Raw genomic sequence first — 27662 nt, 5'->3', positions numbered from 1 at the left:
TTTTAAATTTGTTTAATGTAAGACAAGTACCAGTACTGTGTTACAGTTTTCCCAATAATCCTTGTTTCACACTTGTCACAAAACCACTGTCCTTTTGGCAGTCTAGATTGGCACACTTAGGGTGATATTTGATTTTACAATCTGCTGCAGCACAAAAAACTACTTTATTCCGCATCTTTGAAGTACATGAGCAAGTGGTAGGTGACAGCGGCTGAGCAGGAACACTGGAAGTCCACTGCTGATCTAGTAAATGCTCTCCCGAGCAGTTCAGGTAAGGAGGGGACTTTGGGAAAAAAACACTCTAGCTCTACCGTGTAACTCGCGAGTGTACCTTGTGAACCGGAGGACACCCAATATGGCGCCCGAAGGAAAAACTCCCATGATGCATTACGATGTGCAAGCGACCTATACAAGCCAGAATACCACTTCAGTAGTTGAAATCATCTGGCACCTGCTTGCAGATCAGCAGGGGTTTTATAGCCAGGTGTTGATTGCTGATCAGCTGCAGGTGCACTCCAGGGCACCGCCCTGCCCAACCTGAAAAGGTAAAGTTACCTACAAGCAAGGCCACAGGAAATGCAGCCTACAAAAATAAAAGCATTGGTGCAGGGCAGTGGGCAACCACCACATCGGTTAATGGTTGGATGGTTCATTATGTTAAACCAGTCCTGACATGTGAGCATACTGTTATAACAATTGAAAAATACATTTTTAAACAATGAAACAAAACCTAGCAAACTAAATTCCGCGCTCTTCAGACTCATCATCTGAAGAACAATTCTGGCATACATAAACAGAGTTGCCAGAAGTGCATTTTTCATTGGCCCGTTCTTTGCATATGTGACAACAAACCCCAAAATGACTGAGACAAGTTGCCCCAAACTACCATGTTGACTAAAACCTGCTCTAGTTCAAAGTTAACTTAAAACAGAGCATTGATTCAGGCATGACAAGATGCCTGAATCTCTCCTCGAACGAGTCCACATAATTTGCTGCTAGAATGTGTGTATGTATGATGCCTTTCAAAATATATGAAGGTGAAAATTTTTACTTTGGGTTGTGCAAAACAGATAACTGGCATTCAACTCAGCTCACGATGTGCTATTTTCTTCTCAGACAGTACACAACCCCTGACCATTTATATGAAGAAAACTAGTATTCCACTTTTTCGTTGCACCCTCTGGTGGAGAAGAAAATTGCAATGTGACAACTTACCCGTGATACAACTAGCCCTGGTCTCCCTAACTGCGCGGAAATGCCAGCTATACGCGGTCGGATAACATTCTTGCAACGAATATTTAATTTCCAGCGCAATATTGCGGCACCTTCATCAATAGGTTCATTGTCAAAATGACATGCCATGTTGGTGACAAAAGTGGACTTTACGCTATAGACTACAGGCGTATTTATGCAAAAAGTCGCCGTAGCAGACTGAATGAATGAGGAAATGAATTGCCGTGTGTGGCTGAAAGGGGGCGGGTACAGGGAAAAACTTGAGGTTCATTGTGACAAACCTGCTACTGACCAGGTTAGGTTGACGGACCATGTTACTACGGTTACTGACCGAGAGCTTAAATGACCTCTTTTTATGAAGCAGGCTAGAGTTCCCTCTTATCCTTTGGTTTCAGTTACCTACCTTTCTGAAACGAGTTTCCCACTTTTCAGGGTTTCTTTACCCAGGTTTCTCTCCAAACCTGCTTTATGAAATACACCACAAAACAGCTGCTCATTTATTGCTCCGTCCTTCTAAAGATTTTATGGCTCCCTCGTCCCTCCATTTTCTGAAACCTCAGGAAGAGCTACGAATATTCGAGTCTGTTGTCTTATTTTGAAAATCCCGAAAGGAAGCAGCATGTCCTAAACCCCAAGAAAGTATCGCGTTCAGTCAGTGAGTGTGGCAGTCTCCAAGTAGCGAGAACCATCACGGCTCTCAGCTGTGGAGTGACTGTGCCGCCTGTCGTACTCCATGTCCCGTCACTCCCGATGGTCCCAGCCGCCCCCCACCAGCCTTCCCCTCCTACCCCCGCTGAGAGTTCGCATTCTCTCCGGGTCTTGCCAGTCCACAGTAACGCGCTTTTAAAATCGCCAAAGTTTCTCAAGTAACAAAGTTCTACTTTATACTCCTTTTCTGAATGACGGGCGGTCGTTTCGACTTTGACGATGGTGGCACCTACTGCGGAGGCTGGGAGGACGGCAAAGCTCACGGCCACGGTGTGTGCACCGGACCCAAGGGCCAGGGCGAATATTCTGGCTCGTGGTCCAACGGCTTCGAAGTGGTCGGAGTGTACACTTGGCCCAGCGGGAACGTGTACCATGGGTACTGGGCGCAAGGGAAGCGGCACGGACTCGGCGTAGAAACTAAGGGCAGGTGGATATATCGGGGAGAGTGGACGCACGGGTTCAAGGGTCGCTACGGAGTACGACAGAGTCTGAACACACCAGCCAGGTACGAGGGCACCTGGAGTAACGGGCTGCAGGACGGCTATGGCGTCGAGACTTACTCTGATGGGGGTAAGTCTGTCGTATATTAGATGATGATCTAACAAGTGAGTTCCTCCTGGACAGTATTATGTGGTATTATTTTTGTCTTAATTATGAAAAACAGAATTATTTATAAGCATAGCTTAGACAAATGGGCATATCATTCAGAGAGATGGACAGTCAAATGTCTTACAAGTTGTTGGCACATGGTACCTAAACACTCCTGTACATTAGTCTGCAATTTTAAGTAATGTAATCACATCCACTCCCACCATCTTCCCTTCACTTATTACAAACACTCATATATTGTCTCAAAATGTGCAGAAAACAGTTGCATTTTAAATCACGTTTGAAAATTGAAATTATTTATACAATTTTAAAAAGTGATACACCTGTGAATTCACCTGGTAAGTTTAAGCATGGCCTACAAATATGTTTAGAACAGAAGTGTCAAACTCATTTTTGTTGCAGGCCACATTGTAGTTAGGGTTTCACTCAGGATGGTTATGACTGTGATATAAATGTTTAATTGTCATTATATACAAATAATTGATGGATAACGTGTTTTAAAAACAGATGTTAATGTAATAGTTGTTCAAGTTACTGTAAAAAGGGCATTTCCGGCGTTGTAACAAACTATCAGGAGATTTTTTTTAAATGTACTTATTAATGCATACAGTATGACAATTTGGTAGATTCATTGAAGTTCATGCACAAGATTTGCTTTTACGGGCCACATAAAATGATGTGGCGGGCTGGATCTTCCTCCGGGGCCTGAGTTACTTTGACACCTTTGCTTACTGATCTAAAGAGACTGAGGAGCATGCTGAAAAAGGATTCAAGGCTGAACCTGTCACACCAGTAAATTGGCTTTCACTTGTCTCGCTCTTTTCTACCTGGTACTCAAGTCAAAACAGTTTAACACGTAGTCATTCACCTACTGATAATGCAGCATCACAAGCAAAGCAACTGGGGGTTAAGTACCTTGCTCAAGGACAACTTGACATGGTCACAGGGGCGCCCATGCCACCCCCCAAGTGCAACCTTGGTTCACATTCACAAATAATCTTGTTTCTGAATACATTTCCAGACATGCCCTAGCTCGCGAGCAATTACAGCAGCTGCCCTGCTGCCAAAGCTGCGGTGCAGCGGGTCGTGCAGCAGCTCGCTGTGAGGGTTGGGCAAGTTGACCCGTGCTGGGGCACCTCTGTGTGTGAAGGTGACATATTTCTGGGGCTGGAATTTGGAACGGTTTCTGTTTTCATTCATTTTTATGGAATGATTGCTTTGTTTTGTGAACACAGCCTTGGAATGAACAAAGTCTGTCAAATGAGGTTCCAGTTTATTAATTCTGACTGATCTTGGTGCTGCTTATTACATCCACTTTTAGAAGAAGTCAACAACATTTTAATTGTTTTAAAGTGCTTTATAAATAAAGTATAAAGTTGAGTTGAGTTATTAATCTGTTTTTTTGTTGTTGTTTTTTTTAGAATTTACTGAAGTAGTACTCTGACAAGATTGTCTGGTTGGAATGGCAACTAAGTTCAAACTGAGTACAACACACAACAAATTGAAATCAGATGATGGGTTTTTGGAGAAACAGATTTTTTTTGTCTTGGAAATAAACAGCCGTTTTGGGGACTGCTTCTGTGTGATAGTTAGTTAGTGATGTGTTAGTTGACAGTACCATGTTTTTAAACCACTAAGCAGTGTCATGCTTCTGTAAAAGTGCAACATGCCACATAACTTATTTTGAAAAGCAAGCAACGAAAAAATGTCTTCAATGATGACACGCACCTGGTGCTATTGGCCTCTTGCTTTTATGCTTTTCCGTCCCCGCGTGACGTTCTATGACTGCTTTGCCCTAACTGCTCACGTCCACATCACACCGGCCAAGCGTGCAGAAACCGTGAAATGAATCACGACTGCTTTTGCCAGGAAGTTGTGCTCCTTCGTCCATTTAATATTAAAAGATGTCCGGCCATTTGGCATTTTTGCTAGCGCTGCTGTCAAAGAAGACGGCGAGGATATGACGTAGTCAGATAACCAAACGTGGAGCTTTGTTTATATTTATTGAACCAATGTAATATGAGATTTTTAACTGAAGCTGCTCTTGGCCAATCACAGACCAGTTGATGTTGGGTCACATCACCTCTACATCGGCTCATTTTTCTTAAAAAGAAGGACAAACCAGCATCCTGAGCAGGATGCAGGACACATCACTTAAAAGTAGGACTGTCATATCTCCAACGAGGTACTACTCCAAAATCCAAAACATGAATCAAAGGAACAACTAAAACATGACGAGGCAAGAACTTGGTCAGGACATGGCAAGGGTGTGACGACAATGAACCAACAACGACTGAAAGAAGGCAGGGAACTAAATACACATACTAACGAGACAACAAGAGACACCTGGACAAGACGCACGTGGCTGAGGGAGCTGGTTGGATGACACGAGGGGCCAGGATGACAGGCACAGGGGAACACATTAACCTGACAAGAGACACAGGACACAAGGAAAACGTGCCAAACCCCAAACCAAATAAATCCCAGAACATGACGGGAAGAAATTTCACACCCATTCAGTATATAACATAGCATCTGTTTAAGTTACAAGAATATGGATTTATGTATACATACAATTTCAAAGATATGATTCCAATAAGTGTTGTGATAAGGTGTCAGTTTCAATACAACTTTATTCAGAATATAAATAAGATACGACAACTCAAAGTAAGCCACGTTCTATCTATCAGTACACATGAAATAGTCATCATGCTCCATCAGCAACAAGCCCCGAACTCTAAAACAGCTAGCTATATAATAGAGCGAGTGAGCAAGGGGCTTAATTTTGTTGCATATACTCTGTAGTTGCGATCAGCTTGCATGTTAACAATGGTAAAATAGCATTTGAATCCTAACTTGCTACTCTACTGAGGTTGTCAGTTTTATTTATAGGCACTGTACTGTAGTGCTGACTGAACGCAGAGTGTGGAAAACATAGCTGATGGTTGTCACCATATGTTTTGAGCTGCTTAGTTGGCTGATCTCCATTCAATAACTTGACGTACGGTATTTATTTCAGAGGCTACGTTTAGACTATTTTCCAGGCCCCATTTGCCTGGAGGGAATTCAACAATTAACCGTTATAGATAAGTATATCAGGGCGGCCCCTTTACATATAGTCAATTTGAGAAACCATGCTGTATGAAAGCCACTGAATGTAAAGAAAAAAAAAGAAGACCATTGGTATTGTAAAAGTAAAAACCGGTAAGTAGTTCAGCTTTATGGCAATGAAATAAACTGCCCTCACAAGATTGTTTAAGGAGGGCTTTTTTTTACCAACTTGTGGTTACATGAAACCTGTCTTCCTAAAGGAGTGGCATGTGCCTCTTTTGCACTCCCTTCATATTTAGCACTGTTAAAGATCTCTGTGTAGCTGCTGCTCACATTTTACTTGGAATTCAGATTTAACGACAATGCATTATTCCAAAGACAGGCATGGGAAAAGAAATAGAATGGATAAGAAACAAATCGATTTCATTGTTAGTGTCCCCATCATAATTGGGCATATGACATTTGTAATGTTCATGCACATATCATGAAGTGATGTGGACACATTCATGAGATTACTATTTATGCTTGTGACCTGATTCACATTAATTGGTTGATTTACTGTCTGCTTAGCACACCTAGGACAGAGATGCGTTTACTATTTTATAGGGACGTGCGTGTGCCAATATCACTTATTGGGATTAGGCTAACACCAGCCTTCTTTCAAAGGAGGAATGCCGATACCAGCTACCAATATGTGAGGCAAAAATAAAAAATTGCATCGAGTGAGTCCTCACTGCCAGTAGCTGGTGCTACACTGCGACTCTTTGACATATTGGCGTGTCATTTGTTTTAGTTCTTCTTATTGTTGTTTTAATTCTTCATACTCCTGTTCAGTTGTGTAATCTAGTCTTCTTTTAACTTTTAGTTTCATGTTAGTTTTGTTAGTTAACTTTTGTCTGTTAGTTGTTTATCTCGAAAGTCATTTTCACGCATGATCAAAATCAATCAATCAACCTCTCTCTCTCTCTCTCTCTCTCTCTCTCTCTCTCTCTCCCTCCCTCTCTTTCTCTCTCTCCTCAAGAGGGATTTTAATAAGAACATTTCCTAGCTCAGCAAGAAGGATATTTTTCTCAAATTCATACTTTTAAATGATGCGAAAGTACTGTATTTTCACGGCCAAAAGGCACATCGTATTAAAAGGCGCAGTCTCAGTTACGGGTGCCATTTCTGTGTTAAAAACACATACACAAGGCACACCGCACTATTGCGCTCAGACACGGTTAAATATACTCAAAACATAAGGTAGCATGCTTTCACTTGCTAGCATATGTTTTTAAAAGGGTAGTGGAGTAAAACTCATCAACTCGTCATTCTGCTCTCCATGCACCAGCCCCTCCCAATTATCCTTCACATTTGCAATAGCAAAGTGCAATGACAATTAAATTAAATTTCGTGGCTTATACTTGTGTAAACTACAAGTAAAATTTATGGGCTGTTGAATGTAGCTGGATGAATGGGGCAGTGGTTAGCGCACTCACCCTCCAAGCAGAAGGTCCTGGGTTTGTGTTTCTCTCCTCCGCTCTTCCTCCACTACGATTTCTTGAGGAGCCGTTTTGTTAGAAATGTTTTATGAAGAATTGAACATCCATCCAATTTCCAAATTTAAGGAAGACTCGGTTGTATTGCAAATGCTGGCCGGTCTCGCATGGCCACTTAGAGGAGTGCTTGAACGTAGCGTTCCAGAGTTTTGTGGGCAATGTGCGCAACAGCCAGTTTACGCCCAATTCACACTGAATGCGTAACAGATGCGGACCGGCATCCGTACGGTCGACGCAAGGACTAGAAAGCATTTGAGTCTGCGTGTCAATTCACACCAGTTGCAGTGCGGTACGTATTAGATGCGGAAGGTTTCTGCAAGGTTTCTATTTTTTCTGGATTCCGCATGAACATTTTCATGAAGCTGAAGAAATTACACAAGCCGGACAGGAAGCCAGGTGTCGGCATCAAGGTAGATCCAGTATATTTCAAAATAAAACTGTTTGCGAACTCTTTTTTTTTTTTTTGGGGGGGGGGGGGGGGGGCTAGCTAACTACATAGCTTGACAAGAGTCTGACATTTAAAAGACAAAAAACGAGCTCAGAATAAATTAAACATGACAAAATAACACGATTTAAACACAAACCGTATTTACACATGGTAGAAGAGCCATGGTAAAAGTCCCAGAAATAATGTCCAAAAAGCATATCGATGTGACGACAGGCAAGCGTGGCTATTGTTTACCACTCTTATCTCGTGAACTCAACTCTCCAGTGTGAACCCCTCTGATCTTGTGGTCTCACGGGTGCAGATATCCGGACACGTGCAGCTCACGCAAAGCATTCGGTGTGAATTGTAGTCCGTACGAATGCCGTACAGAAACCGCTCCTCAGTCAGTGTGAATTGGCTGTTAGGACGAGAGGGGTGTGGCAACCACACGCGCGGAGAAGCGGGGTTTTACTGAACCGGGGGTTTTACTTCCGCATTAGAAAAATAGCCAGCAAAATACCTAATATTTCATTAAAAAAAATTACATTGCCATGGTGTCAGAGGTAATATTTAATCATTATATGCCTATAGTTAATGGCTTAATTTAAAATACCATGATACATAACCTTTAATGTAGCAAAGACCTCAAATCATTGAAGAGTTGTAAAAATTGCTCTGGGTGTGGATCAACGAGTGACTGGTGATTAGCGTGAGGGAGACAATCGACTCGAGTCACAGACGCCCCACCCCAAAAAAAAAAAATGTTGAGAACGAGAACCAGCCCACTGACTAACGGTACACGCTGGCGAGATTGCTTTGTGCGTCTTTCTCACTTTGAAGCATGTCATTATCCTGCTGATATCATTGAGCTGGGCGTGGGGTCCCGTGCGCACCTCTCTCATATTCTTTCATTTTTCATTTCATTTTTGCACAGCAAATGTATGCAGTGCATAAAAAATTCCAACTGAGCTGTAATTGCAGTTTTTATTTTCATGCTTTCCTCATATATTTACATTGGAAAGTCTATTTGCACATGTGGTTGATTGAACGTGGCAACACTGACAGGGAATTCAGCGATTTCATCATCTCTATTCTCTGGTCCATAATACTGTATCATCTGAAACATTCAGAGAATTTGGCGAAATCTCTGCATGTAAAAAAGTCCAAAAACCAACATGCAGTTCCCATGATCTTAAAAACTAATTAAAAAGACCAAATGAGTAGCCATATGAGAATTAAGATGTCGCTGTGTCTTTGAGTATTGCGAGTTTAGGTTCCCATACTTTATCGTTATAGCCCTAATTTAATTCACTGTGTTTTTTTGCGACTTTCAGTCAAGACAAGCTGGGCCTGTTGTAGCTACTGGTACTACTGTAGCGTGTTGGCCAACACAACACAACTTGCCGTCCAGCCACTCCGAACAGAACTCACAAATATCGAGGTACATAAATGTGCATGCCACAAAATCAGGTCAGAAATATACCATGTAATATTAAACTGTGCTGCTGTATTTACTGTGTTTCTTCGTGCTCTGTATACAATGGAGTTTCGTTTAACATTGGCAGTGTAAATCAGATTTATGTCCATGAAATTGTCAAAAATTTCAAATATTTGACAGAAAGGCATAAAAGTCTAAAAAAAAAAAAAAAATTATGACAAATGAAGTATGAAACATCACAAAAAAAAAAAAAAAAAAAAGGGAAGAGGAGGAAGCGCTCTAATTAGCTCTTGGGTCCTGAGTACAACAGACTGAACACTATACACTGTATCTTCAAAGGTTTTGCAGTTCCAGACAGATTTTTTGTGATTTATGTGACCTATAATTGCTCTTTTGACAGTAAAGGTTGCTGACTCTAGACTTATACAAATGCGGGCAAAAGTCATAATTACAGTAAATGTGTGTGAAAAGCAATTTTTGCCCATAAATATAGGACAACAAACTGAGCATGGGTTTTGTGCCACTTCTAATCTAATGATCAGCTCATCAGCAAGCTTTGCAGAAGCCTGTTAACGATCCCGATCATGAATCGGTTGTGTTGGTGGAGAGAAACATAGAAAACAGGCTGGAGAGGGGCTCTCGAGGACCGAACTTATACACCCCTGGTCTGGACTAATCAACAATGCCATTTAAACAGCTAAGCCCAGAACAGTTTGACACCTCAAAGTTCCAGCCGCAGGAGAAGAGAATTTTAGAACCTCTGAATGGACCTTACTAAGAAGGCTGAATGTTGTGATCATCCTGTTGAAAGGAACACACCCTCCGGGTCATTATTATTTCTCTCATTTAGTTTTGTCACAGATATTAATATACCAAAGTGTCAAATGTTTTAATTTCTAATTATATATGCAGTACACACTATAGAGCAGGGAATGTCCGAAGTCCTGCCCGGGGGCCAAATGCGGCCCATGATTAAATTTCCACCGGCCCGCAGCCTCTGGCACAAGATTAATTATGTGTGGCCCGTCAGCACTGCTGACTACAGTAGAAAATATACACATTCAAAAAATCTGCTTTATATTTCAGAAATACATTCGGAAAGACGTTCTGAGCGCACTCTGCCTTTCTGAACACACCATTCTAACAGCGTCAAGAGTGAATTTACGAACGTACCCCAGCTGCATGATGCTTCTTGTGTGTAGAAGCACTGTACCAAACTCTGGCATGATATTTACTTTCTGGATCTGGATTTCCTATTTCTGGTGTGTTTTTTTTTTTCTATTGACACCCACATTACATCTAGTTCAGTTTCTCGATTTGTATTCAACCTGTTTTCCATATGTGCAAATGAAAAGCAACAGTCCTCCACAGGAAATTTTTGTCCCAGTAATTAATGTGTCAAGATTGAAGGTCTTTGCTAATTTTGAACTAAAAGTGCCCCTTAATATGCTTGATTTGACTGTGGTCAAGTGTTATGTCAGCAAAATGTAGAAATGACAGGAAGTACATTAGTACAAACCTACTAAAATCAAACTGGTAACAGCACTAAACATCATAACAGAATCATGAAGTCATCCACCGAAGAGATCATCTCAGTAATTGGATACAGCTTGAGTCTTCTCTGCTCATAATGTGAGTCTGCTTATCTTACCTACTGTATATTGCTTCAAAGTTGGTACACCTAGCATGGGGCATATCTATCTTTTTTTCTTTTCTTTTTTTTTTTGTTTTTTTTTTTGTTCAAGCAACATGAAATTTCCGTTGGCCTGGCAACTGGCTGGTGACCAGCTCAGAGTGAGTGGATTGGCTCCAAATCACCCTGAACTAGTGATGGGAATTATGGCTTTCACAAATATAACAGAAGTGGGCATCGTCATTGACTGGAATTGATGATTGGTGGAAGTGCCCACATTTTGGTGTGTGCTTCAGCACTTTAGGCGAATACTTGATAATGCAAAGCCTTGAAAAAATTCACAGACTGAGCACCGAGTGAAGCAGGATTACTTCTGTCGATTGTGAGTACACACGATCCTTCTCAATCCGTGTATTTTTGTGAGGCTTTGCATTATCAAGCATTCGCTTAAAGTGCTGAAGCACACGCCACAAGTTGGGCACTTCCATCAATCATCAATTACAGTCAATGACGATGCCCACTTCTGAAAACTAAGTCACGCAATGGCCTCTGACCACTGTTAATGTAGAACCCTGCTTCCTTGAGTACAATACATTGAATGGTTTGTTGAATTTTCATCATTTGCAGAATTGTAAGATTCTACGCTGAGTAGACACCTTTATCGCATTTTTTGTTTGTTTTCTTTTTAGCTCCTTCGTCAAGTCAGTTGGTAAGGCTTCTTCCATATAGCAAGATAGTTGCTCTGAGATATCTTTGGCAAGCCAACAGACTTCCAAGTGTCTCGAGTTACTTCCATCTTTTAAAATAGCTCACTCTCACATTCTCCAGCTAACTCATCGGAGCCAGGGCCCACGCCTGAGGCCAAACCTCTCATAACCAGACCATGAAGCTATTTTATCATCAAAGAATATTCTTGAGATGGTTAGAATTTCATCTGCTTGTGAGTTGGAAAAAACAAACAAACTCATTTTTTGCTCATTGCACTGCAGGAAATATATTTTGTCTTTCAAGGATTACGTAACCTGATTTTATGTCTCAGAAAAATCCACAATGATTCAAGCATTTTTAGTAGCTGAGGTACTTTACTTTCCACGAGGACAATACACACTTAAATGTATTCTATGCAGTTAGTCTATCTGAGGAGCAATGAGCAGCAACCATGTCGAGCATGGGGAACGAATCCAGATCTTGGTCAATGAACCTTACACATGTTTAGTTGTAGGAAACTGGAACACTTGGAGAAAACTCTACACCTGTTCTTTCTGTGAGGCAGTAGTGCTTGGGCTGGGCGATGGTAAAAAAAATAAAAATTATTTTTGGTTGATATTGAAATTCCAACTTATCAACATAGTTAATGATTTCAAAATGGATTTATTCAACTAGCAAAACTCTACTTTAAATATAACTTGAAATAAAATCCAGAAACTAAATTAGTAATAATAATATATTAAGACAACAGTAATTTAAAAAAAAAAAAAAAAAAAAAAAAACATACCTGCTGTGCGCACTTATAGATCCTTCCAGCTGACGTCACCGCTTAGCTCCTGCTGCGCCTCCTGGAGGGCAAACATCCAACGTAGAGCAACGTAGAGAGCTTGATTTTCGGCGAGCGTTTTCGTTAAAAAGTGGGAAATATGTCAAGTGTCACAAAAACATCCCGAGTAGGACACTACATTATTGCGAATAATTGAAACCAGCTGTTTGGAGCCGCTAGCTACAAAAAAAAAAAAGGAGTTTGTTGAAGGGAAAAGTGGAAGTGGAAGTGGAAGCCTAAGGTATGTTGTTTTTGGTTGAAACAGTACGTTGATCACTACTTTCATGGTGTAAATTGTCATTCATTAAATCGTTTGTGTCCGGATATTCTCGTCTTGCTGTATATCGAAGTCTTCGAGCTATCTTAGCTTGCTAGCTGCTAACAAACAGACTGCACGTTTACAAAACATTCCTCAGCAGAAATCAAGCCGAGTTAGTGTTAATTGTGATAATCATATTAAATCGTTAACTTTGTTCAAAATTACTTGAATACTTATGCAAAAAAAAGTATGAATGATTGTTAGACTCAAGATAATATGGCACATTCATCACGTCTGCCTCGAATTTACAATCAGAGGTCAATGCTATGACCAGCTGTATATGAAAAAGAGAAAAACTACCTCAGATATAAAATTATCTGAGCATTTCCTCGTACTTTTTGTGGGTGCAAAGCAGTTGTGTCGTAGTTTCGCTTGCAGTCACGCTAGCCACCGTGCTCGTCTTTCACTCCTCACTGTCTTCAGCCTGGTTTAGAATCGCTGCCGGCAGCCAAAAGAATGATCCCATCTCTCTTTGAGCCATTAGAGCATCCGTCTGCCATGCACAAGTTCACCATAACATTATCAACTGTTCAAACCTATTGCCTATTTTCTAGGTCACACTGATTGTTTTCTAATACATTCGCATTGACGTCCTGCCCTCCACCGCAATAGGCGCACTTCAACGTGACGTCACACTGGAAGGGTCTATAAGGGACAGTGTGGTGCTGAGCTTGGGAAAGTCACATGACCAAACTCAAAAAATAGGGGAGCTGTGATTGGTCATTATTTGAGCCCTTAGGCTCTGTGATGTAATTTTTAGTCTAAGTGGCAAAATGGCCGCCCCCTGAGAAGGATACAAATTGCTGCAAATCATTCCACAAAGGTAACATTAACCAGTAAACTGTGTTTAGACTAGTGGGGCGTGCAATATATTATTGTGAAGACTTTTTTTTTTTTTTTTTACTTGACTTCCTCTTTAAGAATGTACGGTTTAGGACTGGGGCTCCTGCAGTGCGCAGCTTCAAACATACTGAAGTTTGTGGTACTGTTTTAGACGGTGAAAAGGATTTGTAGTGCTTCCATGTTCCACCCCTCGCTAGAACTTGTCCATTGCACTTGGCTGAGTGAGTTCTTGTTAGCTGGTAAGTAGCCACTTAGGCTCGTCGCTATCACTAGCTCCTCGTTGATAGGCTGCTCACTGGTTCACTTGCTGCCGTGAGGCGGGCTTCTCCCTCCCTCCCTACAGATTGTGATTTTGTTGCTCATCTCGAATTTACTGAGCTGCTGCTTCTTCTACTTTTTTTTTTTTTTTCCAAAGCAATTCTTCCATTGTACTCCGTGCAGCCATTGTTTACAAGTGTGAAATGGGTTGACCACAGCTTATCTTCCACTGCTATCGTCATCTCTGAATCCCAAGATTCGGGGTTACAGCTTATCTACCTCTGCTTTGCTCTTGCTAGCTTTGCTAGCTTCTCCCATTCACCGTTCTTGCTAGCCATTCTTGCTTGGTGCTCATGCTAGCTCCTGCTTGTCAGGTTGCTCGTTCACTCCAAATACTAATTGGTAATAAATGGTGGTAAGCTTGCAAATGTGGTCTCTCTGAAGCACCATAGTGCGAGTACTTCAAAATAGTTGCATTCTATTAGTTCACCACTCGGTGGTACTAAATTCTACAAAGTACACACTGTACCTTTTAAAGAAGACAAAATACTGGGCCCAAGTGTTGCATATTACCTACTGTTGTTTTCATGGTTCCACTGTACCTCACTTGTAAAATGATACCCAGGCTCAATGTAGATTATTATTTTTTAATTCATCCAGCCATTTTCACTGAAGCAACCCGCTTCGCTCCCGGCTGTTTTACTGGATCTTGACTGATTTTGCAAGGCCCACAGATTATTGCGTTCTATTGCTATAAAATCATCATCTTCTTTAATCAGGGAAAAAATAAATAAATATATATATATATATATATATATATATATATATATATATATATATATATATATATATATTCTGATTCCGTTTTGCAGCAATTAGCATTAGAATATAACTAAGTTCATCATTATTCACAAACCTGTTGAAAACAATGGTGAAAAGAGCTTTTTGTAACGTGGCCCTTGTTGATCTCGTATACTCTGCTGTCACCTGCTGGCTGTTTTTTGTAATAACTACTATTGCTTGAAGCGACCTCTTCAGGTTAGAGGCTGCATCAAAGCCTTCTGTATGCTCTAGCATTAAAAAAACAAAAGCAAAAAACATATAAATAAGTTTGGGAGCATGGCAGTATTTAAACTAGAATATTTTTATACGTTTTTGGGAGCAAATGAGTTAAATCTTTTATCACGTCTTATTTCTTTCTTTGAAAACACTGGGCCCTTCCTCACTGAAATGCTTAATGCAAATTATCAAGTATTTCACATGTCACTGTCTCTCTAACATCTTAATCTGCTTTTCTGTCTCTGTTGTTGCTGCAGGGACGTACCAGGGTCAGTGGACTGGCGGCATGCGGCATGGGTATGGCGTTCGTCAGAGTGTCCCATATGGTATGGCATCAGTCATCCGCTCACCACTTCGAACCTCACTGGCTTCCCTGCGCAGTGAGCAGAGCAACGGCACAGTTTTACGAGACAGTCTTTCTGATAGCCCTGCGGGCACACGTGGGGGCTTTGTGCTCAACTTCCACTCAGATGGAGAAGGTACTGAGAAAAAGAAGGGTCTATTCCGCCGTGGCTCTCTTTTTGGCAGCCTGCAACGTTTGCGCAAATCAGATTCGCGCTCTTCCATCTCCAGCAAGCGCAGCTCAGCACGGAGTGAAACCACCATGAGTCGTATCAGTTCAAGTGATGCCAATTCCACCATCAGCTTTGGAGACGGAGACCCAGGTGATGACTACTTGACCCTCGAAGACAATGTAGATGCAACCACTACTGAGTCCTACATGGGCGAGTGGAAGAATGACAAACGCAACGGCTTTGGTGTCTCGGAGCGTTCCAATGGCATGAAGTATGAAGGAGAATGGTTAAACAATAAGCGCCATGGCTACGGCTGTACTATCTTTCCTAATGGCATCAAAGAAGAAGGGAAGTATAAAAATAACGTATTGACCCGAGGTATCAGAAAGCAGTTAATCCCACTGAAGAACACCAAGACCAAGCAGAAGGTGGACCGCGCCATTGAAGGAGCAGTGAGAGCTGCTGCCATTGCCAAAACCAAAGTCGAGATTGCCACTTCCAGGTAATCACAACCCCTAGTCACAATCCCATGTGAAAAATGTGAATCACTATGCAAGTTATTACATCAATCAAACAAGCTACCAATTACTCTCACTTATCAAGCAAAGGTTCTTGGTAGCTGTATTGCGTTGCACACGAAGACTGAATGGCAGGATCTATATCTTAGATTCCGAATTTTAGAACACCATGCCTTTTGCTTTACCTGAATTTGAAACACCTTTTAGGTTGTGAAAGTCTGACTTTACAACATCAAAAAGATACATATTGTGCATTTTTTACACAATTTTAAAGTTACCATAGTCTGTGTCATACTTTCAGCAAAATACCCCAAGGATCAATGATTACAGCACATTGCACTTCATCACCAAGCTGTCTCATTACATTTGTCAGTTACTGTACCCATGAACATTTCATATGTGGCAGTAGTACCCCCAGTTTTCTTTTTTTCTTTGTGGTAACTGTTATGAGAGTTAAGGCAGGTTTATTCTATATTCTGAGTAATATAATAATTAAAAGCAATACTGTTTTTAATTTATAGCTTTTTATGTACTTATTTGTTTTCAATGTGACATTTTTATCTTTAAGTGAGCAAATCCCTAAGAATTTAATATTCAAATTAAGAAAAAAAAATAAAATGATTTTTGTTTGATAATCATCAGTTGTATTAAGTTCTACTTTTGGAGAATCGTCAACATGCATGAGTGAGGGGTAGTCATGGTAAGACAAGAAGGTTTGGGGGTACACAAGCCATCAATGGGAGCGCTCAATTGAGGCCATACTGTATAATATGTATAAATATATGTATGGAATTTATTTTTGTATTGCCATCTAACCATATAATACAGACCAACCTGGCCTGGTTTGGACGAGGACCCACTTCCCTGACGGAGTCTTCTTAAAGTGCTTCGACTTATTGAATGGGCTGTCACACTATTATAATTAACATGGTTTAGCTCCACATATTGTGCAAATTGTTGCCCACTTGGCATCCATTGCAGCCTGGTCATCCTGGAAGGAGAATTTCCAACATTTGCGGCCCAAGGTTTCTTGTTTTTCCCGTTTTTTTTTTTTTTTTCTTTGTCCTCCTGTGGTTAGATCAGGGTGTGTCATTAGTATTTGTCAACTGTGGGCATATGAAGCCCTTTGAGACTCTTGTGATTAAGGGTGATATAAATAAACTTTACTTGACTTAACAACAGTGGAGACCCAGTTTCCATGCCATTCAAGCCTAATGACTACACCTTGCCTTCCAAATTTTTATGTAAATGATATTTTCTCTGATTTTGCAGTTGAGTTGAGTTAATAGTCAATGCAAATAAAACAGCATAATTGTCCATCCATCCATCCATTTTCTTGACCGCTTATTCCTCACAAGGGTCGCGGGGGCTGCTGGCGCCTATCTCAGCTGGCTCTGGGCAGTAGGCGGGGGACACCCTGGACTGGTTGCCAACCAATCGCAGAGCATAATTGTCACTTCGTCAAATGTTAAGAGTTTGAATGAGTTTGAACAAACCTCCCAAGGATATCAGTGTTACGTAACAAATGCACTGTTCCAAAATATTCCACACAACTCGGTTCCAAATCATTATGTGACTGCTGCAGAGCTACCGCTTGTGAAGCAAAGCAAACATATATTACTATCCTAGAAAACGGCATTTATTATTTTTCTCTATTTACCGGAATTTTTCAGAAATAATGCAGCCCGAACCGTGAAACCTAAGGGCACAAATGATGTATCAAAAGATGTGTCTCGATCTGACTTGGCGGGGAATTTTTTTTTCCTTGGAATTCTGAGTTACCATGGCGATGCAATTCCGCTCCCCCCCAAAAAAGTCCCATAGGAAAGAATGGAGAAGGGGGGGAAAGAGGCACAAATCAAGCACCAAGGGATTGACCTGATTTCAACAGGAAGTGACTTGATTTCAACAGGATTTGGCAAACTGTTCAGTGCATGTGGCTTTTCCACCTTGCAAGAGTCAGCAGTCACATCCAAAATTTCCACAGAAATTTTTATAGTTTTATATGTTGTACTGTAAGCCTCCCACAGATGCTGCTTGGATGTGAACTGCATGCCTCGTCCCACCCTCATGGATCTTTTGCTTCAGAATATTTACTTCAAAGCAGGGGCATTTATGGGATTTTGTAACTAGGAGATGTATTACATTGACTGCAAAACAGTCCAGAATCATAAAAAAACTGATTTTATTTTCTTCATATGGCCTTAGAAACCTTATAAATAGGTGGTTGGTTGGGCGTAGTAACCATGACTCATGAGCCAGTATACAAGTAATTAAGCCATTTTGGTATCAAAAGCTGCCCCCAAATATATGCAGACAGCTAAATATATGTTATCAAACTAAAATAATCAAGAAATGATTGATGAGCCATGAGCATTATTGTATTTGTGAAGGCACATGGGATCACATTAGATTGTGAAATGTCAATGGTGGGGTCAATTGGTGCATGTGTAAGACAAAAGCAAAACGAACACTCAAATAAATGGAAACTGCTGTTGACATGATTATCTGAATTTGTTTTTGTTTTTTTACAACTTTTATGGTACATACAGCACCTGTCAGAAGTGCACTACTGTATTGCAATAAAAGACGATGTATCTACAAACTTTTGAGTGGTACTGTAGATATACTGTATTGCATGATCAAACAAAGGCTAGCAAGTAGGTTGCAATGTTGCTGCCCACAGTCATGATATATGGCATTTGCAAAATTGTATCTAAATGACAGCTCCATCCTCTTGTCGTTTTTCTTGCCATGACAAAACTATGGATTTTTGCAGGACATCTCACACTCGAGCCAAAGCAGAGGCAGCAGATCAGGCTGCACATTCAGCTAGCCAAGATTCAGATATTGCAAGAGCTGTGGCCAGAGAACTCTCACCAAGTTTCCATCAGCCAGGTAACTATGACGTTGGAACAACAATTTAACGGTTGTTTATGGTTACTGAAAGTGGTGCAGTTCTCCAGAGTTTTTGCCTTACAGAATGGTACCACCACAGTTCTGTGGTGGGTTGTATGTTTTAGTGGGGTGTGTTTGTGCACCTTAACCACACTAATACCAATAGACAATGCAGTTTTTTGATATCATTTAATCAACACTGAAGGGGGGAAAAAAAAAAGAAAAAAAAAAAAGTTTTTTTTTTTTTGTAAAGTCAACAGTCCTTTACTGACAGCTTAACAACAACGGGTTGTCATGGGTTAGTGTTAGAGTGGTCGGCTTCCATGCCTGAGGTTGTTGGTTCGATCCCAGCACAGTGTGATGGTGTTAAAGATTCATGAGCAAGGTAATCTTAAGTCCAGTTATTTCTGATGCTGTGAAAAGCACTTTGAGGACCTTGTAAGGTAGTAAAGCCCTATACAAATCAACTACCATTTTCCAAGCACATGCTGCCATATTATTATACTATTTCGTTCTGTAAAATTTACATGCAGATTCTGTTTATTGGATATTGAATCCTAGTGAAATTCAGCTGTGGTTACTGTTTATTCTAAATTCAATATAATTAAAATAAACAAGTTGTTCTGTAAAGTTGTTTACATTTCCCCACTGTAATTTTTGCAGAGTTTCCCTGGTAACCACAACTGCCGGTTTTTCCATGTAAAAATAACAGATTTATTATTATATTTTTTTTTTAAATATAATGCAAATGTAGTGATTAAATATCTTCATTTAGAATTCAGATGGGTTGCATGGTGGTTGACTGGTTAGCATGTCCGCCTCCCAGTGCTGAGGAAGCAAGATCGAGTCCAGGCTCCGGCCTTCCTGGGTGGACATTGCTTGTTCTTCCCGTGCTTGTGTGGGTATTTCCCGGGTACTCCAGTCTCCTCCCACATTCCAAAGACATGCATGGCAGGTTAATTGGGTGCTCTGAATTGGCCCTTGGTGTGCTTGTGAGTGTGGGTGGTTATTTCTCTCTGTGTGCCCTGCGATTGGCTGGCAACCAGTCCAGGGTGTACCCCGCCTACTGCCCGAAGCCGGTTGGGATAGGCTCCAGCACCCTTGTGAGGAATAGGCGGTTAAGAAAATGTATGGATGGATAGAATTCAGATTTTCAAATCTAAATATTAATTTCTTAATGAATTTTATTTATTCATTTATTTATTTACTTACTTATTTTACATTCCCTCATAATCATACATTATTTACATTCCATGTTTTCTGAACGTTCAATTCAATTCAAAGTTTTTATTTCATTCTTTAAAAAATAAAAATAAACGAGTTCTATTAAAAAATTCTATTAAAAATAGTAGGGGTGTTAAAAAAAATCGATTCGGCGATAGATCGCGATACTACATCGCGCAATTCTCGAATCGATTCAATAATCGGCTGAATCGATTTTTTTATTTTTTTTATTTTTTATTTTATTTTTTATTTTATTTTTTTAAAGAGCTCAGAATTGTTCATTCGGTAGTCTTACCGATTCAACGTCTTATCATCATTGCCTTTTTTTTTGTGTGTGTGTGTGAATCGATTTTTAAACTTCCATTTTTAATGGAAAAATATTCAACAAAACGTCTGACTTCGGGTTAGGAATCACACCTTGAGCATGGAAGAATGTTATATGAACGGAACATTAAGCCTTAATATTTTATTTTAATGCTGTTCAAACATGAAACAGATTACAACCTCCATAAGACTGAAATTTCAGATAAATAAATAATACATTTTCATATAAATCTTACACTCTACAAGCTTACTGATTAGTATTTTCTAAATTTGAATGAAAAAAAATCGCAACAATCGACTTATAAATTCGTATCGGGATTAATCGGTATCGAATCGAATCGTGACCTGTGAATCGTGATACGAATCGAATCGTCAGGTACTAGGCAATTCACACCCCTAAAAAATAGGCAGCTAACCTGTATCTCACAGAAGAAAGCAAGTCCTTTAATTAGAAACACACACACATGGCAACCTACCTGGAGTAAAGGCACCTGAAGGATAGAACATTGAACATCAATTCAAATGTCATATGGGTGACATTAAAGTGAATAAGCAGTCGAGAATAGGTGTGTTTTGAGTCTAGAAAGAAGGGAAGCGGAGTGGCTGAAGGTTCTGTCCCACACATAGGATAGATCATAGGCAGAAGGGATGGTGAGAGGACGAATAACTCAGGGAGCAGGAGGGATATGGTGGGATACGTTTTTTTTGTTCTTTTGTTTTTTTTATGGCCTTGAAGGTGCAGATTTTATAATAATAATAATTTTATAATAATTTTATATTGGATGGTGTATACACGGGGAGCCAGTGAAGTTGTTGCTGGACTAGAGTGAAACAGTGGGTGGAGGTGATCGTTTTTATAATACCGGCAGCAGAGTTCTGGAGAAGTTGTTTTTGTAGTGATTTCGGAGGGAGAACATACAGAAGAGAGTTGCAGTGACGTGGCTATAAACAACGACAGCAGCAGCGTGGGGAGTGAGGAATGGCCTGAGCCACATGATGTTACGTAAAGTGAAAGTATGCTGACTGGATGAAGCCGTTGATATGTGTGCTGTTGAGGATGACACCCAGGGCTACAGATGAATTATTCAGTGTAATGGAAAAACTGTCAATTTTGGCTAGAGTGGACTTGGCACCTACAGTATCAGGAGGATTTCAGTTTTATCACTGTTGAGTTATAGCAAATTGGATGAGAACCAATGTTGGAGTATAGAGAAGCAGCCAATAGAGAAGGAAGAGCAGCAAAAGGTTTGGTGGAGAAGAAGAGCTGGCGGTCATTCATTCATTCATTAACAGTGAAAGCATAAATTGAACTGACGGAGAAGATTGCCAAGAGGTAGGATGTAGGTAATAAAGACCGAGATAGAGCCTGAGGGCACACCAGAAAAAAAGCAGGCGACAGATGATATTTTAATGATTTCATTTGAACAAACTGGGTGCGACTGGACAGGTAAGAAGAACTGAACCATTGGAAGGGTTTGTGTGGAATGCCAGTGTTGTGGAGTCTGTTCAATTCAACGACAATAAAGTGAAATTGCACATCCACAACAGTAGGTGGCAATGGCAGTCTCAATGTCAAAGATTGTGCAAGGAATATTAGCTCCTCTACAGAAGTGTAAAAAAATTAAAAAAAATAAAAATTAAGCTGTCATGTGTTATGATTTAGTTTTGGGAACTGTGTTGCAGGCCCAGATTATATACGGCAGAAATACAACGAACCAGTGGAGGTGAAAGATGTCCCCGAGGAGAGTAAAATGGAGAAAACGCCGTCAAGTAGCCCTCATTTCTACCGGAAAGGCACAACGCCTACACATTCTCCATCTCAGAGCCCAGGCGCCAGCCCCACTCCCTCACCAACTCCCGTGAAAAAGACGGTCTTCAGCAGTAAACCATCTGCCACTGTCACTCCACCAAAGCCTCCTGGGAAAGTAAACAAAACCCCAACAGCTGAGACTTTAACTGAAGGTAAGATGTGTTGGATTGTTATTGTTTGATTGTCGGCTGTAGTCGGTAGGGGTGTCCCGATACACCTTTTTCCACTTTCGATCCGATACCGATATTTCAGCCTCAAGTACTGTCCGATACCGATATCAGTCCGATACCATATCAGTAGGGGTGTCCCGATGCAACGCTTTCTACTTCCGATCCAATACTGATATTTTAGCTTAGAGTACTGTAAATTAACAATATCAGTCCGATACCATATCAGCAGGAATGATACGTTTGCTTTAGTATGAAATGTTTGAAGAAACTTGATCAAGTGATAATTATTTAAATAAGGAATAATCAGCACTTTAAGTATGAGAAAATATGACCCGTTTATTCCTAAATTTGGATTACCTAACTGCAACAATAAGTATGTCGTGCATTTTAATAAAATAAATACAAAATAAAGGACCTTGAGAAATAACCCGAATAAAGTAAACAAAAACAAATTGTACTCTTTGAAGTTCAATATATATATATATATATATATATATATATATATATATATATATATATACACACACACACACACTCAGTGTATGGTCACTATGGTGGGAACACCGGGCGGGACAAAAAAAATATAACCAACACAATATTGGCCACTCTCTCACTGCTCAACGTGTTCCAAGCTCCAATTTAAAATAAATAAAAATGAAAATGTAACTATAATACAAGTAGAAAAACAGTTGGTTAATTTCACTATTCCTCCATCTTCCCTTTCTGCAGACCAAGCATAATGTGGAGATTCTTTTTTTTAAGAAGAATGAGCATTTCAGCATGCCGCCCCGTCAGCTTGCTTCTATACTATGCTCCTCTATGATAAATGAAGTTGCTCTGAGCTCCAGATGTCCGTGGTGAAGCTAACAGCGTTAGCATTTGCCACATAAGCCGCTATACACCTTTGAACGTCACCATGCATCTGCGGTATAGTTTAATCTACGAAATAGTGGCGGCTCGAAATAACGTAGCGAGGCTTGAGTGCTCAATTACATTTAAAGCCGACATTACTAACGATTGACAGGCTGGCCATCAAGCACAATAAATTAAGCGATCTTTTCAGTGATACTTACGTGAAGCCTTTTTGCCGTCCCGTGGGAGTTTCTTACGGTGTGAAAATTCCGACAGCGTTGGCTGTCTGATTATTCGCCTCGGTTCTCTTCTCAAAATCCTCATGCTCTCGTTTGTGATACTTTTTCAAATGCTTGATGTGGTTGGTTAGATTAAACTTCTCCCTTTATTTTCCACCACGGGGAACTTCGGCTTTTGACAAATGTTGCTGTCCGCTGTCTTTTTCTTTTTTTCAATGAAAAATACTCCCACACTGTTGACATTCTCTCTTCCTCGGTTAGCTAAAAGCTAATTCACATGCATGCTTGTTTGTTTGATCACGTGAGCGCTGGATGCTCGTTGCAGACGCTGCCGGATAGAAAATCAGGAGTGGAAGGTGGAATGGACTGTTTATATATGTGTGGCAAATATCGGATATTTTTGGACATGGACAGAAAAAATCCGATCCTGTTTTTTTGGCTGATATCGGACACAGATCCGATATCAGTATCGGATCGGGACACCCCTAGTAGTCGGTGACTAACCGGTGCAAGGTATATAGACATAACTTGTCTATTTTTTATTTTTCTTTCTATTTTTTATTTTTTTATGAACCAGGCATTACAAAGGCAGCAACGAAACTCTCTCTCGGACAGGAAGTGAGGCAGCAGGCAGAATCTACATCCGCAAAACCAGCCATGCCAAACAGTGGTTACCCTAACAATGGACAAATCCACTCCCAATATCACGGTTACTACGTCAAGGATGTCAAGATGCAGCCACCTGAAGAACCAGTTGAAGACGACTTTCACCCATCAAGCCTCGCACGCTTGCCGCCCCCCGCCAAGCAAGTTTGGGCACCAGCACCAAAAGCCTCCTCGCCCATGCCCAGTCCTTCTCCGGTCCCACCAAAAGAGAACACCAAAGCTCCAGAGTCTTCCAAGGCAAAAGCACTGGAATCAAACAAACCAAAGAGTTTTGCAGAAACCAAGAAAGCAAGTGTGGAAATTAGCCCTGAAATTGTTGAGGAGGAGTCGGTAAGTGTTAACATAAGATGTATTTGGATGCAAAAAATGAAGTTTGAAGTGATCGACTTAAAAGTATTAGTGAAAATGGCATGAAAGATTTTACAAAAGCAAATCCATTGCTCTGATAATTAGAGAAAGACAACACATTCATGTTTAGTTTGATTTAACTACCCACAAGTGCGTGGGAACTGGATGTGCAATATCTACCGATCCTGCATTTCAAACTTGGACCAATGGTTGTTTGACTTTCGGCTTAGTCCCTGTCAATTCGGGGTCACCACAGCACAAGTGAGAAAATGCTGTGGGAGAGACCTGCACCATTTTTCACAGTGCACTGAAATGACCCATGTGCATCCAGTTTAGCATTGCAAATGAAAATCTGGTCTCAATTACCTTACTTGGATAAATCAAAGTTAAATCGAGATATTACACGAGCTTGCCCTGGAGTCAAATTCTGAATTTTTCCGCAGGGTCCCAACTCGATCTTGGTGGCTCTGGTGATGCTATTAAATGTGGGTCTAGCCATTATTTTTGTCCATTTCCTGACTTGACCAAATCTGACCTTGGGTAAGTAACAACAAAATGCATATTTTTTTCATCCTGACATTTCTAAAATTGGACAAGTGAGCTCAATTTTAGTATTACCATTACATTGTTCTGAGATTCTGTGACGTATGAAATTTGTTGTACTTTAATGTCCATCCACCGGGTGGCATGGGCAGAAACCTAAACCGGGAAGTCAAGATTTCCCTCTCCCTAGCCACTTCATCCAGCTCTTTCGAGGGGATTCCAGACCATCTTGGTCCTCTTCAGGTTTTCCTGGATTTTCCTGGATCCTCTACCCAGCGGAACGTGCCCGGGATCCTAACCAAATGACCTAATCTGGCTCTATGCAGAGTCTGAGCCCCTCCTGGATGGCCAGGCTTCTCATCCTACTGTAACTTCAAAGGAGATCCAAGAAGCCCTTTGGAGAAAACTCATTTTGGCTACTTAGAATCTGAATTGAATGTATTGCCATTGCACATATAGACAATATAGCAAACTTTTAAGTGTAATATGTAGGGGACAGCCAAATGTGGGTGGGGGAACTTGTAGGCACTTATATCTGTGATCTTGTTCTTTTGGTCACCACCCATAGCTTATGTGAACATAGATCCACCAGTAAATGGATAGCTGTGCCACAACTGTCCACTCAACTCAGCACCTCAGCTGCAAAATTGGAACACACTAACACATCATCCGGTCCCCCTTCTTAAAAATGGGGATCACCACCCTGGCCTGCAAATCAAGATGCACCGTTCCCAACGTCCATGCCACGTTGCAACCAGGACAGCCGCACAACATCCTGAGACTTTAGGAACTCCAGGTGGATATCATCCGACCCTGGAACCATGCCACGGCACTGAGGAGCTTTTTAACCACCTCAGTAACACCAGAGATAGGAGTCCGCTTCAGAGTCTCCGGATTCTGCTTCCTCATAGGAAGGTGTGTCAGTGGAATTGAAGTTGTCTTTGAAGTATCTTCCCGCCAAGTGACAACTTCCCAAACCACTATGGCGGTAAACCGGAAGCGCTGCTAACATGAGAAGAAGAAAACATTGTTGCCATTCAACTTAATAAAAACATCATTTGGGTATACATATGAGTGTTTTCATTTTAAAAAAGGATGTAAAATCATAAAATATCAGGATACGTACTGCCTAAAATGCCACATATTGGTACACGCATATTGCGATATCATTGTAACCCCTGCGTCGTGATATGCATTGTATTGGGAGGTTGTTGGTAATATCAATCCCTACTGATTAGTTTATTTGGATGATCTCCAGCTTACATGGACTATTCTATATCACGGCTGCTCATTGATGAATCGGTTGGTCACATTGGCAAGTTTCTGAACCATCTCAGATTCGTAACCCACATTTGAAGATATCCGGTTGCATGTGTTTCTTTTCTCTTCGCGCTGCTTTGAGACACATCCCAACTGTGCCACTCGACAGCTCAAACTTGGAATGGTGTCACTTCTACTTGCAGTTGAAATCTAGACTTAGATGATGACTGTTTTAAAGTCACACACAATTTGAACACAACTCTGATGACATGATGTCGTGCATGATGACTGCTGGTTGGATGGGTTTTTTTTTTTTGTTTTTTTTAGGCTTTTTTGGTATGACTTTAGGAACATTTAACCTTAGATATTTTTTTCTTTTGACACCAACATTTGAACAGTGGTGCAGACTGACCAGCCATGTCTGGTGATTGTCCAATCAGGTAACTGATACCCCAATCCAGATATACACTCACAGGCAGGCAGGCAGTTGAGACTTTTCATAATGTGTAAACCACCAACGGTCGTGTTGCAAGGACAAAGTTAGACAGATGCTTCAGACGCCATCTCCTTGCTGAACATGTGTTAAAAATGATTGCAAATAAAACATACTAAATAAATCACATGGAAATACTTAGAGAGGAAAATTTTGTTATCTTTCTGAATATTTTAGTATCGAACATTCTCATTCTGTTGTGCACACGAAGAGCAGCATACGTCCATTCCAGTCGGTAAAACTATGTTTATACTTTAATATAGTTCAAGAGATCTCGAATTCTGTACTTGCTTGAACATGTACTTTCACAGTCTTATATTCTTCTGCTGCTTGGGCGGGTTTCTCCACTGTGGCAATTTATCACTGTGGTATTCAAAACATGCCAGGAGCTTTGAAAATAATTCCTCGGGCCATTAAGGTATCACTCCAGAACTGGGGGTGGGTAGTGGTCAGGTTAATAGTGGGAAGAGTTTTGATATGGTTTATCTTGGTTTCGACAATGTTTTCTAGTGCATTTACCTGTATATCCATTACAATTGTTATTTAATAATAAACAAATCTAAAATGCACCATTATTCCAGTAGTATTGTTAAAACAGATGACTTCCTCCGTTGATCTCCAGCTTTTTCAATCTTTCAGATGTTATCCAAATTTGTCACCCAAGACGATAACTCTCCATCAGCCAGGGGCCTTTTAAAATGGTTTCCAATCAGAATGGCAGACATGGGCAAAATGGAGGACTGAAAATAGATGAGTGAGGAAGGAAAGAAGAAAGTGGCGCAAGGCGAAAGCAAGCAGGAGGAGAGAGAAAGCTGAAACCGCCACCACCATCACCGTCTCCGGATGGACTCAACGGCTGCCTTTGGTGCTGCATGGGCACAACCTGATTGGGCTGGGGGCGATTTGCGATTCCACTTGGAGCACGCTGAAAGTTGAAGCAAGTGGTCACCGGTCGGAAATAGGAAGGAAGAAAATAACAACACCTGAGACTCAACATTAGATTCAGGTTTCAAAACTACAGCACACATGCACAAGTTGATGATGAATGCGAAAGAGCGTGCGGACTTTGCAGTCTTTTTTTAAATGGCTTGTGTTTGAGCTCCATTTGCACCCAGCAACTCTTGAAATTTGCAATAAAGTTTGTGCCTCGTC

At 40.8% G+C, this 27662-nt stretch overlaps 1 protein-coding gene across 4 annotated transcripts; it reads left to right on the top strand.

Moving 5' to 3' along the window:
- Positions 1-1908: 1908 nt before the first annotated feature.
- On the top strand, positions 1909-27662 carry LOC144029825 (junctophilin-1-like). Of its 4 annotated transcripts, none has more exons than XM_077535755.1 (7): positions 1909-2511; positions 14908-15667; positions 18463-18581; positions 21813-22091; positions 23778-24196; positions 24658-24754; positions 27150-27662. In XM_077535755.1, the coding sequence occupies exons 1-6, from the start codon at positions 2133-2135 to the stop codon at positions 24736-24738; spliced, it is 2037 nt and encodes a 678-aa protein (XP_077391881.1). In that variant the 5' UTR covers positions 1909-2132; the 3' UTR covers positions 24739-24754; positions 27150-27662. The 4 variants fall into 4 exon arrangements, with proteins under 4 accessions (XP_077391881.1, XP_077391882.1, XP_077391880.1 ...); XM_077535756.1 differs by lacking the exon at positions 27150-27662 and adding an exon at positions 24948-27143; XM_077535754.1 differs by lacking the exon at positions 27150-27662 and adding an exon at positions 24910-27143.

This window comes from Festucalex cinctus, chromosome 1 (assembly GCF_051991245.1).
Source record: "Festucalex cinctus isolate MCC-2025b chromosome 1, RoL_Fcin_1.0, whole genome shotgun sequence".
NCBI classification, from domain to species: domain Eukaryota; kingdom Metazoa; phylum Chordata; class Actinopteri; order Syngnathiformes; family Syngnathidae; genus Festucalex; species Festucalex cinctus.
Note: the sequence above shows the minus strand (reverse complement) of the source record. Positions and strands in the feature narration are given on the sequence as shown.